Below are 13,103 nucleotides of genomic sequence, written 5' to 3' on the forward strand. Positions count from 1 at the left end.
AGGCCCCTTGAATATATTACCTAACAAATAAACAAGTTATCTTTGAATAATTTGTTACCATCCAATTGCATCGCATAATAAGAGTCAGGAGAATATTATGTTATATAATTTTTATAGAATTATAATTATATTCAGAAATTAATTTCAATAATATAAATGTATTAATATAATTTAGATAAACTGCATTGTAAAGAGGTTTCTCATCTATTGAAATCTAACTAATAAGTTTTTTTCAACAATTGACAATTGTTAATAAAACATGAAAAGCTTGACAATTTAATACAAGGTTAATTTTAAGTTTTTATTACTGGAATTCCAAAGCGTAAATAGCGTAAGCGTAAGTCCATATATGTTTTTAATGAGCATTCGAAGTTAGAATTATAACGAAAAGATATATATTATATTTCTTTTAAGTTGGCCCCCGACTTTCTCCAATCGCTTCAATAAATGTACAAATATGAAATAATTGAAAATTGGTTTAAGTATTCACATAAGAATATGCTAGTATCTGTATTATTTAGATAGGTACTTGTGAATACCAATAGGCCGGGTCTTATTGTGAAGCTAACTCACCACGGGAGGCACTTGTAACATACTGTACAGAATAGCGACACCCACTTTTTTTTTTAGGTTAAAGTATGGTTAGGTTAGGATTTTATAAATCCACCGTAGGTTAAATTAAGTAAAAACTACAAATCTGGTATAACTTTGATACTTTAGAGTTAAATTATGCACTAACATACAAACCACATGGGGTCTGTGATCTTAACGCGAGTAAATTGTCTACATGATAAATATACTGCTGTAAATCTCACAAACACGGCGGCCGGGATGCCTATACATTGAAAAAATAATATAATTTAAACTAAAAAAGACATACTAATTTATTCATGATTAATTCATCATGTTATCACTAAGTTTGTAGTTAAGTTACATAAGCTGTTTCAAATACCTACATCGTTACCTACATTTTATGGGTTTTTCTTTGGGAAATGGGAAGAACCCATAATTCATTATTTATTGTTAGTATTTTAAAATCTAGATACGAAAATACATAGTTATAGCTTTCTATGTCACATTGTACGGTCGAACTTTAAAAATTCAAATCGTGGACATTTTGTACGGCCAGATAAAGTGTACCTATACATTTTATAACGTGGACATTTTATACGCACCGGTAGAATGTACATTTCAGAACCAGGACAGTTTGTATTAGAAATCTAGTACCTATAGACTATATACCAGGAGAAACCAATTAATATTTTTGATGGGCTACAATCTGTAAGTTGTTCAAGAGCCGTAAAATTTACTAACGTCGGTAAAACCAATTAAAAAAAAAAATAAAATTCAACTCTAGAACCTTATACTGTCGGTTTTTATTTTATTTTTTCTTGTCTGTTGGCCACCACTTGGTGACCCCTGCTATATAAATAAGAAAACCTTCCAAAGTCATGAAAAATTATATCATAAATGTAATAACGTTTCATATAATTTCAACTCATTTTAAACCAAAACTCGTAAATGATGGTTTTAACTATCTATATCCAGTGGCGAATTTAGGGTAGAGGAAAAACAGCAATCGCCACGGGCAGCACTTTTAGGAGAGCAGCAAATTTTGGTGGAAGCCTTTCTTCGAAAACAGATATACAATGATATAGTACTGATAGTACCAGAGGGACGCGTCCGGACGTACCTTTATCAAAAATTGTTAATTGAAAAGGAGAGTGTTTTCAATAATTAATAGCTTACAGACTACAGTAATTTGAAAGTTATGTTCAGCCACATGCCGAGATATAAATATATCAAATTCTATTCAAAAAATGTCGTGTAAGTTTTATGATGTAGGTAGGTACTTTTTAAAAACATAAATTTATAGAAATAGTATTTATTTATAAAAACGATAAATATTTTGAGATAAGGCCTAAGTGCATTGATCATTTTATTAACTAACTATTTAATATTTATATTAACATACTTTCAAAAAGTTTCAAGACCACTGTAATAGACTGATCAATTTAAATCAACTAGTAGAAAACACCACAGGTTATATTACCGGATTTGTTGTAAAAAATAATAAAACTTTGTTATTTATTGTAGGTACTAGCTGCTATGATGCTTTTACAGAATCAACTGAACATCTTACGTGTTTGATTTCCATATAGAGCATAGGAAAATTAACTTACCCACCTAAAGATGTACTAAGAGTCTGCAGTCACGAAGCTGAAAAAGGAATTTTAAGTTACCACTCAACTTACTTAACTACAACTAAAAATAAAATATGTTTAGTAAATGAAATAAGAATAATGACATGAGATTAATCCATTTAAAAATCTATTTTTGGTAAAACTCTAAAAGTGTTTGACCATGACAGTCATAAATACTCTTACGCTTTTACAGTTTTAATATATAAATACAGAATAATATAATGAATTATAATTACCTATTAATTTATAAAATATTCCATTTATGTATATTCATTTATATAAATAATATATTGTATTGACTATTATTGTAAGTGGTGATATTAATTTATATTTTCTTACATTTAAATGATTTGGTTATGGGATAAAAAGTATATTACGCCATAGATTCGGGAACGCACGTGGAAGGCTAATGACCTATTATAATATAATATTGCCTGTGAATACCAAACGTTAGCGTCGTGCAAATAATAATATATATCTGATCAGTACCTAAGTGGTATCACCACACGGTCTTATATTATACATGTTATTTAAAATTATAAACTAAACTATTCTCAGATTAATAAATACAACTAGGAGTGATGTCCTAGACTAGGACATCATAATAAATACAAATAATAATAATATGAAACGATAACACGGATATACGTTTTGTACTGACTACTATAACACTGTATACATACAACTAGTGTTGTAAATTAACTAGATACAAATATACACCCAAAAAATGGATTAACTAACTTATCACAGATAGTTTTTTAATAAATGAAATCAAACATAATACAGTATAATTTATAATATTTATTTTATGATAAAATTAATATATAGGTGTTATTATCGTTTACAATCAAATCATATTGAAATCATATCATTAATATACATTTATTGATTCACCTATATATTACAATCTCTTGTTGTAGCATATTGGCAACCAGCATTTTGCCAAACTGCTAATCTTTCTCTTATAATGGCCATAGCAGATATCGATGTAAATAACCTCGGAATTAATAATGCCAAACCGACACCCGGTATCATTGATGTCAGAGAGAATCCAAAACTAATTGACTTCATGACTGTGGTTGCTGTTACTGACATTTCCAAGATTTCTGAACACTGTTTGTAGTCTCTATGATCCTTATTTAACGAACTTTCCATTTCATCAAATCCTTCTTGCAAACGCAAAGCAAACCGGCTGGACATCATCACTTGCGCGAACGCTAACGTCGCACCGGTTATCGGTATTGCGCTCAGTGTTGTCAACGCTGTGTAAATGGATTCCTGTGTTATTAACGCCGTTCTTAAATCTTCGATCTGTTCATCGTTTCCACAGAACGTGGAAACATTGGGTGAAGATAATGCAATTGCTAACGATGTGTAAAAAACGACAGAATATATTGCTTTCATTTTTATTGACACACAGGTACAGCACAAGTTATGTAAATATCCCCAGATGTATGCTTGATATTCGTACGATTCGCAATGTGTAGAGTGTGCGTCTGTAAGCATACAAAACATACATGTTATTAATATATAACTTGTTAAAAAAATCAGATTGATAATCTGTCAAAAAGTTTATTTTGAAAAAAGTTGGACAAAAAGTCCAAAAATACAAAATATTCTATTAAATTTAATATTTATTTAAAAAATGTAACACATTTTATTCATATTACATTATATTTGAATTTGATTTTTATGATGTACATATTATTCATGATTTGTTGGAAGGTTGTGCTAATTACATTAAGAGTTTTATTTTAAAAAGCCACTTAAAAGCATTAAAACTTTTTCCCTTGAAATAATTAAACGACAGAATATCTGCTTTCGATTATAAACCAGAACACAATAAACAATGCATGAGATCTGTGGATCATATAAATGTAGTGAAAAATAAATAATCGGCACCTGAAATGTTATATTTCATCAGGCATTTTGGGTTTACTTCTTGGTAATTTTGTGCCAATAGGTGAGCCAATTTGGGACCTTTATTTATTAGAGTCTTAGATACTAGACTACGTTTAAGTAGTCAGTCCTAAGTTCGAATACATTTTCATGTGGGAACTTACGTATGGGTGTATTTTTTTCCGTGAGGGACCTTACATTAGTACCCGCTTACCTGCTATGTTTAGTGTGGGAATTTACTAAACCCCCTTAGATATTGCATTGACAACATCATTCGAAGAAAACAGTTGTTTGTTATTAGAGACTGTCGTAAGAGAAATAAATGAACTTTATTTAAAAAAAACATGGTCCTTTTGTTCACTTATGATCAAAGAGGTAGGAAGCAATACAAAGAATTTCAAAAATGTCAGCAAGACCCTCTTTTACAATTCTAGTTGAATTAAATATTTAGTAAGGGAAAATTATGTAGTTTAATTAATGTTAGACCTAGGAAAATATTTAATTCCTTAAAGCTTATTGAAATAAAAACTGAACTCAATCTTAGTAGTCATGAACCATTAGCTTGTGTTAATTAACACATTTGTTTTGTACTAATAGGTGAGCCAATTCGGGACCTTTATTTATTAAAGTCTTAGATACTAGACTACGTTTAAGTTGTCAGTCCTAAGTCTGAATACATTTTCGTGTGGGACCTCAAACCTTATTTAAATAAAAACTGTACTCAATCGTATTAGTGATGAACCATTAGTTTGTGTTAATGGGGCTGAAATTAAAAGAACTCGTTATAAAGTCAATAGCATACGTCATATTATTATGAATAGAGATGTAGATGATAAAAACAAAAAAATTATATTAATAAAAGATATTAAAGTGCATTATTTAAGGGCAATATGTTGTTCCTCCAATAATATAAGAGTAAGTTCAAAAATATATAAGATCAAATCGTTCTTTTAAATATGTTAAATTAAAAAAATAGTCAATTCAAACATCCAATCACTCTACAATAATAATAATAATTTAATAAAAATGACGTTTTCTTACACAATGATGTATGCGAAAAACTCTTCTATTGTCAACTCATTATTATTAATTATTGTATATATATGTTACGGTCAATGACGAAAATGATATTTACGTTAAAGCCCGGCCAATGTCCAAAATGACCTTGTACAGTACAAATTTACGTAAATGATTGGTAATTTACGGAAGTGGCGACACATGATGGTTAATGTTGTAAACACGAGTATTATTTTTTTATTCACGTCAATTCCCAACTCTCGTTGGACGTGGTTGTAAATTATGCATTTATAACTTACCTACGGGTCACTGTTATTTATCCACACACGTTACTACATTAGTGTATTGTATTATTTATTAATATCATCGATAACCAGCGATAGTTCCTCGAGCAAACCATAATAATATTAATACAATAATACATAGGCACATAACCGATGGCTAAGTTCTATAATGCCGTGGTTATCTAACAAGATTATTTAGATATATTTATTTGAATTAAAAAATGATTATCTTTTATTAGGTACAGAGAAAACGGCATTACTGTAATTTGTATACTCGATCACAAATCGATCCCTACAAAGAATGTTTCGTTGAATTGGAATCTGTAAATAGCGAAAAAGAAATTACGCAGAGAGAAGCTGCAGGTTTTAGTAGTGTCACTGGATCACAAGGTTACAGAAGGTGCAATTGCAAACTAAAGTACAGAAGAATCAAATGCACTTGTCGATTAGCGGGAATAGTAACTTTTGTGTAACTCAAAATGTCACAACAGCATGCCTTGCGAAAAAAATATAATTAATAAATAATAATAAATATATTATATCATTTATAATAAAAAAAAATAGTAAGACAAATATTAATAACTGTAGTCTTTAATTAATTCAATTATGTGTATTTTCAGTCATTTACGTAATTGACCAACAGTCAATGGTTAATAACGTTCGGTTAGGTTAATAATATTCGGTCATTGAGGTAAAATTGTTTTATTTTGTTTTGTAATTTTCAACAATAATCTATCATCTTGGAAACTGACGTCATTGCCCGGTAGTTTACGAAATTAACCTAGCAACTTGGCTTATAACGTTAATGACCGGTTAATAACGTAAATGTTCAATTTTCGTCATTGACCGTAACATATATATATAATATAATATTAATATTAATTATAAAAAAGAAATACCTATTACACTATGATTTTTAACCTACCTATTACCTATATAATATAATATAATTATAAATAAAAATGTAATAGAATATCTAGTATTTTTGGACTTTTTGTCCAACAATCAAAAAATGAAACATTACTTTCTGTCAAACTTTTATCAGAACGAATATTTTGTCCCTGGCGAAAATTCGTGTAACAATGTTGTAGCTATAGGTAATATAAGAATCTTATATTATCTATGGTAGTAGCGATATGAGCACATAATACGTTTTATAAAAATAGCTTATATATGTTTTGTGTGATGGTGAATATGTCATGGAGAGTATGGGAAATGCGCAGCAAGGCGGCAGATTATACAGGAAGTAACTAGTTAAGATGGCATGCTTATTGTAACTTTTAACCTACTACTGAATATTATTAGTTGAGTACCGAATTGATAATTTGTCTTCGATTGTAAAACATATTATGTATATTCTCTTACCTCGTGTTGTATCGAGCAAGATGTGTAAACTCTCGTTGGAATGTGTACGTCTCCGATTGTGACGAGTCAATGCACGTTATTAACAATTTACGATTTACACTGCGATATCTTGGTTTTAGAACAAACGCAATAGTAAGTTAACTTTGTGAAGAAAGATTAATTTCATGTCGAAAGAAAAACTGGTCGGTGTTGTGTGGTTTTGCTGCTGATGCCGTTGACGAGGTCATCTGTGTTAATCTGCCGTGTTCCGCTGAGTGTACTACTATAAAGAGTCTATTGTCTGTGCGTGGCGTTTATATAAGAAAGCGATTGTTTTATCCCCACTCTATTGTTATAACGTAACGTCAGAATTGATGGTTCGTGTTTGTTATGTGAATTGCGCATGTCCGCGTATTCATGTTGTGTATCCATATATGGACATTTTTTTTTATTGTATGGACGTCTCGGAAAGATTGTTACGTAATCGTTAAGGAATGTTGGTTGGCTAATATTCTTTTGTATTGCAAAATATGTTTTAATTGCGTTTGTGTTCCTACACCCGAGTATGAGCTTACCTGGTACATTAATTTACAAGTTTACTCAAATATATAGTGTATTATTCATATACTACAATAACAATGTATAACGAATAAATAATTTATTTTATGTAACCTTAAATGTTTTTTTTGTGTTTATTACACTATTTACACTGGAGTGATTATTACACTATTTACACTGGTGTGATTATAGTTTTGATATACTTTATAGTTTTTTTATAGTAGATAAAAATATTACAGTAAATTTCGTAAAATTTGGTTTACACAGTACCTAGGTAATACAACGCGAGTTGTGAACTTGTAACGGATGACGTCCCTTTACTCCTACGTATACCAAATGATGAGTATAAGTAGATAACATGCAGATATAATAAATAATGCAAATATAATTATTACAACAATGTAAATCGAATAAGGAGAATAAGTAATTAACAAACAGGTATAATAAGTAATAGAAATAAGATACACAACTAAGATAGTGAGGAAGTTTAATTGGCAATCCATTATAAACCACCAATTACATTACCTAAAAAGTAATCTTTAGAAAAAATCACATCAGATATACGAAATTGTCAATCGCCTATAAAACAATGGGAAATGGGCACATATATATATGTATATAACGTACATAATTATATATTTTTACATGTATATTGTATAAAGATATATTTATGTACATAACGCATAAATAGAAACAGGAAAGTAGTATCTAATAAATGATTGACAACCATGGACACAGTGATACGACTTTTTGCACAACTAAGCGTGCAGGATATAGATAGCACACTGTGAGCAATACGGATAAGTCGATTGGCAAGGAGGCAGGTAGGGGAGTAGGAGACCCCTATAAAAGCAGACCTAAAATGGTCTGTAATCAGAAATGTTCACCCATTGCCATCACAAGCATCTTCACGGCACTCAGCACCAGAATTATATAATTTATAATTTATACACCAGAGTAAAATCTTAATAAACGTCTTTTACAATTCAACGAGCTTAATTTTATTCAATCAACAAGAAGAAATCCTCATCACAACGGTCTTGTTACCTGCAACCTGGTAAACCACGCAATTAGCCCGATTGTCAGTTTACCACAAACTTAATAATTTTACTTAATTATAACTTATAATATGTATACAATAATCAGATATATTAAATTTTAAATCACACCATCGTCTTAAGCACATAAATATCCTTAGGATCATTAAAAAAAAATTTCAAAATACTATCGTAAGTTATAAAAATCAATGTGTAAATCAAACTACTAATATTTTCAATATTATACACGTAATAGTGTTACTTTGTTAGATTTTTGGCACAAAATTATACCAAAGACATATAATCTATTACCATTAATAGATGCCACGGGTTTGATAGGTTTTCTAAATTGCTTAAAATTACAAAGATGAACCTTAAGAAAATTATTTTGTACTTTATAGTGTACACTAATCTAAGACGCACACACAAAAAGTTTGGCAAAATTACAACTGAATTGAATTCGGGCATTGATGTGACGAATGCTCAGAAGCCAGGAGAAAATTACAAACACAGGATATTAGAAAAAAAACTCAAACTCGATGAATGAAGTGTAATGTCTCTAATAGGTATGTACATAGTAAGCATTTCAATGAAGCAATAAACTTGAATATACCCATGTAGGTAGGTATAATGCATATATAGGTAGTATGATAATATAGGTAATTTTTTCAAAAACTGAAAAAATCAAAAAAAATCAACTGTTGCATTTAAATGTATAACTGTACCTAATATTACAATACACATAGGTACCTGCGATGTATATTGTTTTCATTGTTCATTTTAATGTTTATATAATATTCTATATTATAAATATTTTATGTATTTGTATAACGTATGAATGTATGATTATACGTTATCGTTTTTTGTAATATTAAATGTATTGCCAAAAAATACGTGTTTATTAAATATATTGATCTTACTCAGAGCGGACTGAGGTAATATTAGATATACGGCTTATGAGGCATCGTTACATCTGTGATATAATTGACTAACTCAAGTTTCCATTCCACGCAGATTCGAATTGCTCCATTTATGCATGCTAGGTACCCGTTCATAAAACCAATATAATGATTATCGAGGTTTCGATATAATATTTACGTCTAACCATTCAAAACCATAAAGGTTGAATCGATAATATTGTAATACAATTTACATTGGAAGTCGCCTTCCACGGAGTAATTTAATCCGATACGAATACTCATACATAAATACGATATACCTACCTATATATAATATATTATATAAATATACGCAAGCGGTGTATTATTCAGCGTTGAGCAAAGTTTGATTGCCAGTAATCTAAGAAATGGGGTTACCAAATATTTAGTAACTCAAATTGATGGGTGGTGGTAAACTCTCCCAATTTATAAAACTAGTAAACTCCCTCGGGTCATAAATAATCCACACACAAACACAGATAATGTCTTACCATACATTTTCATAATAGGCCGATTCACTCTAATTTGTAAGCTAACGATGATTTGTAGAGATGATTTACTACAATTCTGTAAATAAAATATTTTCTAAAACGTTAATATTTTTCGAAATAAAAGTGTAATAATTAAAAGTGTGACAACTCGAGTCATATTACTCATGACCTGAGAGTCATGTGGTCGAGTCAGGTCACCAACCAAGAGCCGAGACCCCAAAAGGTCGGAGCGCCGTGGATTTTATATAATATATTAATATTTTACACGAAATAGTGTGTCATGTTTTCTTTGCGTATTATTATTGTTAGGATTTCCTCATTTCTGGTACTACAAAATATATAAAATCCACGGCGCTGGGCTGGCGACATGTGCAAATTTCGGAAATGCGTATAACAGATGAAATATTGAATTGCAAACTTCGACAACTAGCTTGCAAATCGTTGCTAATTGGCTGCTAAATGATGGTTCAAGAAAAATTTAAAAATGTGTTTTCGATGGTATGGATGGGGTGGGAGACACATGTCCCCAGCCCCACCCTTAGTTTTTTTATTTTATGATTCAACTAAAGGCTTGCAAATTGTGAAAATAGTCTTGCAAATTGTTGCTAATTGACTGCTAAATGTTGAGTTGAAAAAAATGTTAAAATTTTTATTGGGTTGGGCTGGGGACATGTACGTTGAACCTACTCCTGCCGATCTTATCGCTATTATTAATGGCCATGCCAGCGATCATGCACAACGGTTTGACCGTCTGGAAAATCAGTTTAGTGGTTTTGCCAAACGGCAAGATGCAGTTGAGTTTCGAGTGGATAAAACTGAAAATATATCGTCACTCTTCACCGCAACTCGATTGAACAGCGAACTACATACACAAAAACCGATGACAGTGTAGCGAAGATCCACGCCGACGTCAAATCCCTTAAGGAAACTGTGAAACAGATACAATCTGATTTAAAGGTACCTTCCGACTCATCCTACATCTCAAGCGCTAACATTCCAGCTGACATACAATTCGACGGAGTGCCATATCAATGACTCTCGACAATTACCAAATCCGTATGGCCAGTCTAATGTGTCTGCATCAGTTAGTGAATCGGAACGTTTTACTGATGTTGTGTCCGAGTTCACTGGTCATCATCAGAATGTGTACCCAGAGAAGTTCTTAAACCAGCCGGACCAATACTTCTTGTATAATTGTCCACACGACGATCAACGTGTTGAACTGTTTCAACGGTGGTTGACCAGATGTTCCCGAGTATGGTTTGATTCACTTATGCCTGTTCCAACCACCTATGAGGAGGTAAAGAAGTTGTTCCGTCAGCAGTTTTGGTCTGCGGCCACACAAAGAAAAATTTGGAATGACATTTTCCAACTCTTTCAATACCACTTACCAGTGGGGATCAACACTCATGCTATGACCTGGATTGCTAAAGCTAAATACTTATCTCATCCTCAATTTTAGTGACCGCCCTGGACTTAACCAGAATTCGTTAAACAGCAGATCAAGTATCTGGGCCATATTATTAGTTCGTCCGGAATGTCCATGGACCCCGAGAAGCTTATAGCCATCCGCGGCTTTCCCAAACCACGTACTAAAAAAGAATTGCAGTCGTTCATTGGTTTCTGCAATTTCTACCAGAAGTTCACCGATCATCACGCTTCATTAATTGCCCCTTTGATCAATCTCATTAAGCAAGGTGTGCCGTGGAAGTTTGGAGAATAGGAGCTCAAAATGTTCAACAACGTGAAGCAATCGTTTACCGAACAGTACCTCTCACACCCCTTGTTCAATCAGGTATTTTATTATCAGACCGATGTGGGGTTGAGCCGAGCTGTTCCAAATTAGTCTGACGGACAACTCCGAACGATTCTGTTCACCAACCGTATCCTGAACTCCGCGGAACGGAATAACTCCATTACCGAGTTAGAACTCTTGTCGCTTGTTCTGGGATATCCAGAGGTGTTCCCAATATTTTTTTTGAGAGTATACTACGACTCTAGTCAAGGTGAAGATCCATGATTTAGTAATAAACATGAATATTTAATAATATACAAATATTTTTACTGTGGTCTATAATTATAAAGGATGTGTTAAAAATATGAAAAAAAAAATCAAACTTTTAAAAAAAGCTTGAAATTACCTTTATAAGTCAATAAAATATGAAAATATACAAATACTAAAAAAATTAATTAAATAAATTGTTAAAAAATAATTTCTGCATCTTATTTTCGTCGTCTATTTCTTTTCTTTCTTTACCTCTAGGAGTGGAAACGGCAGAACGGTGATCTCTTAACCAAATTTTAATATAAGGTCTAGGATTAAAATCTGCAACTGAAGGGCCATTGATAGAGATGAACATCAAATCTGACACATTTTCAATGTTTAATCTAGTCCTTAAATCAGTTATTGTCAAATTCATATCGGAAAACCCTCGTTCACAATCAGCTGTTGAAGTTGGGAGTATATTTAATGCTTTCATGCAACTAGAAAAAACATTTCTTGAACGGAAGTCAACTACACTTTCAAATTCAGAAAAACCTAATGTCCGCCAAATTTTGGAAGTATCCCATACATCTTGTATTTGATTATCGATTTGACTATCACTAACAAAATTATCTTCATTGGGCATCACTAGCTCGTGTGAACTAGTAGCACAAATGGCAGTATTAGTCGCATTTTTAGGTTTTTTTTCTCGGGGCATAAAAAAACTATCAAGTGTTCCGCTTTCACGTTTAAAATTCGAACTCATATTTGATAAAAATTTAAATAACACTTTATACAGTAAAACAGATTAGGATAGTTAATTAAACTCAATTAAATAAATTAATAAAACTGCTCAAATAAAATGAATACGTTAGTAATTAATAATTAATAAAAGAATTAAGAACTTATTCGCGGTAAACAAAGAACGGTAGATCACACAACGCACAATCGATTTATAAAAATAATAAAATGTTACAAGTCGGCGGTAACGGATGTACTGATTAAATTAATCGTGTTCAGAGTCAGACGCATTTCCATCATCTAATCTAATCCATCTAACGCGATAGTTCGTTTCTTGTTTTCTGAGAATCTAATAATAGTTGTAAGATATAAGTGTCATATTTCCGTTATCAGCGTCATAAATAATAATTAACTTTCGTAGCATTTTCTGAGTAACCAAAACCAGTTTTTTTTTACTTTTGTATATAATTTGAGAGTATACGCAGTATACCCATAGTTCTGACAAAATATCTTGAGAGTATACGGCGTATATGTAGTATACCCTATGGGAACACCTCTGGGGATATCCTGTTTAGGTGCTCACGGACCACCAAGCGTTGACGTTCC

The 13,103-nt window shown here is 31.5% G+C and overlaps 2 protein-coding genes and 1 pseudogene across 2 annotated transcripts; 1 reads left to right on the forward strand and 2 right to left on the reverse strand.

Annotated features, from left to right (window-relative positions):
• Positions 1 to 3,098: 3,098 nt before the first annotated feature.
• Positions 3,099 to 3,608, reverse strand: LOC132933692 (uncharacterized). The gene has a single exon (XM_060999972.1). The coding sequence runs from the start codon at positions 3,606 to 3,608 to the stop codon at positions 3,099 to 3,101; it is 510 nt and encodes a 169-aa protein (XP_060855955.1).
• A 6,834-nt stretch (positions 3,609 to 10,442) lies between these two features.
• On the forward strand, positions 10,443 to 11,234 carry LOC132936757 (uncharacterized; annotated as a pseudogene).
• Positions 11,235 to 11,728: 494 nt separating this feature from the next.
• Positions 11,729 to 12,742, reverse strand: LOC132936833 (uncharacterized). The gene has a single exon (XM_061003613.1). The coding sequence runs from the start codon at positions 12,520 to 12,522 to the stop codon at positions 11,959 to 11,961; it is 564 nt and encodes a 187-aa protein (XP_060859596.1). The 5' UTR covers positions 12,523 to 12,742; the 3' UTR covers positions 11,729 to 11,958.
• Positions 12,743 to 13,103: the final 361 nt, after the last annotated feature.

Source organism: Metopolophium dirhodum, chromosome 1 (genome assembly GCF_019925205.1).
Source record: "Metopolophium dirhodum isolate CAU chromosome 1, ASM1992520v1, whole genome shotgun sequence".
NCBI classification, from domain to species: Eukaryota; Metazoa; Arthropoda; class Insecta; order Hemiptera; family Aphididae; genus Metopolophium; species Metopolophium dirhodum.

Excerpts from the sequence above, each read along its gene's own strand:
- LOC132936833 (XM_061003613.1), bottom strand. The coding sequence starts at position 12,522 with ATGAGTTCGAATTTTAAACGTGAAAGCGGAACACTTGATAGTTTTTTT.
- LOC132933692 (XM_060999972.1), bottom strand. The coding sequence starts at position 3,608 with ATGAAAGCAATATATTCTGTCGTTTTTTACACATCGTTAGCAATTGCA.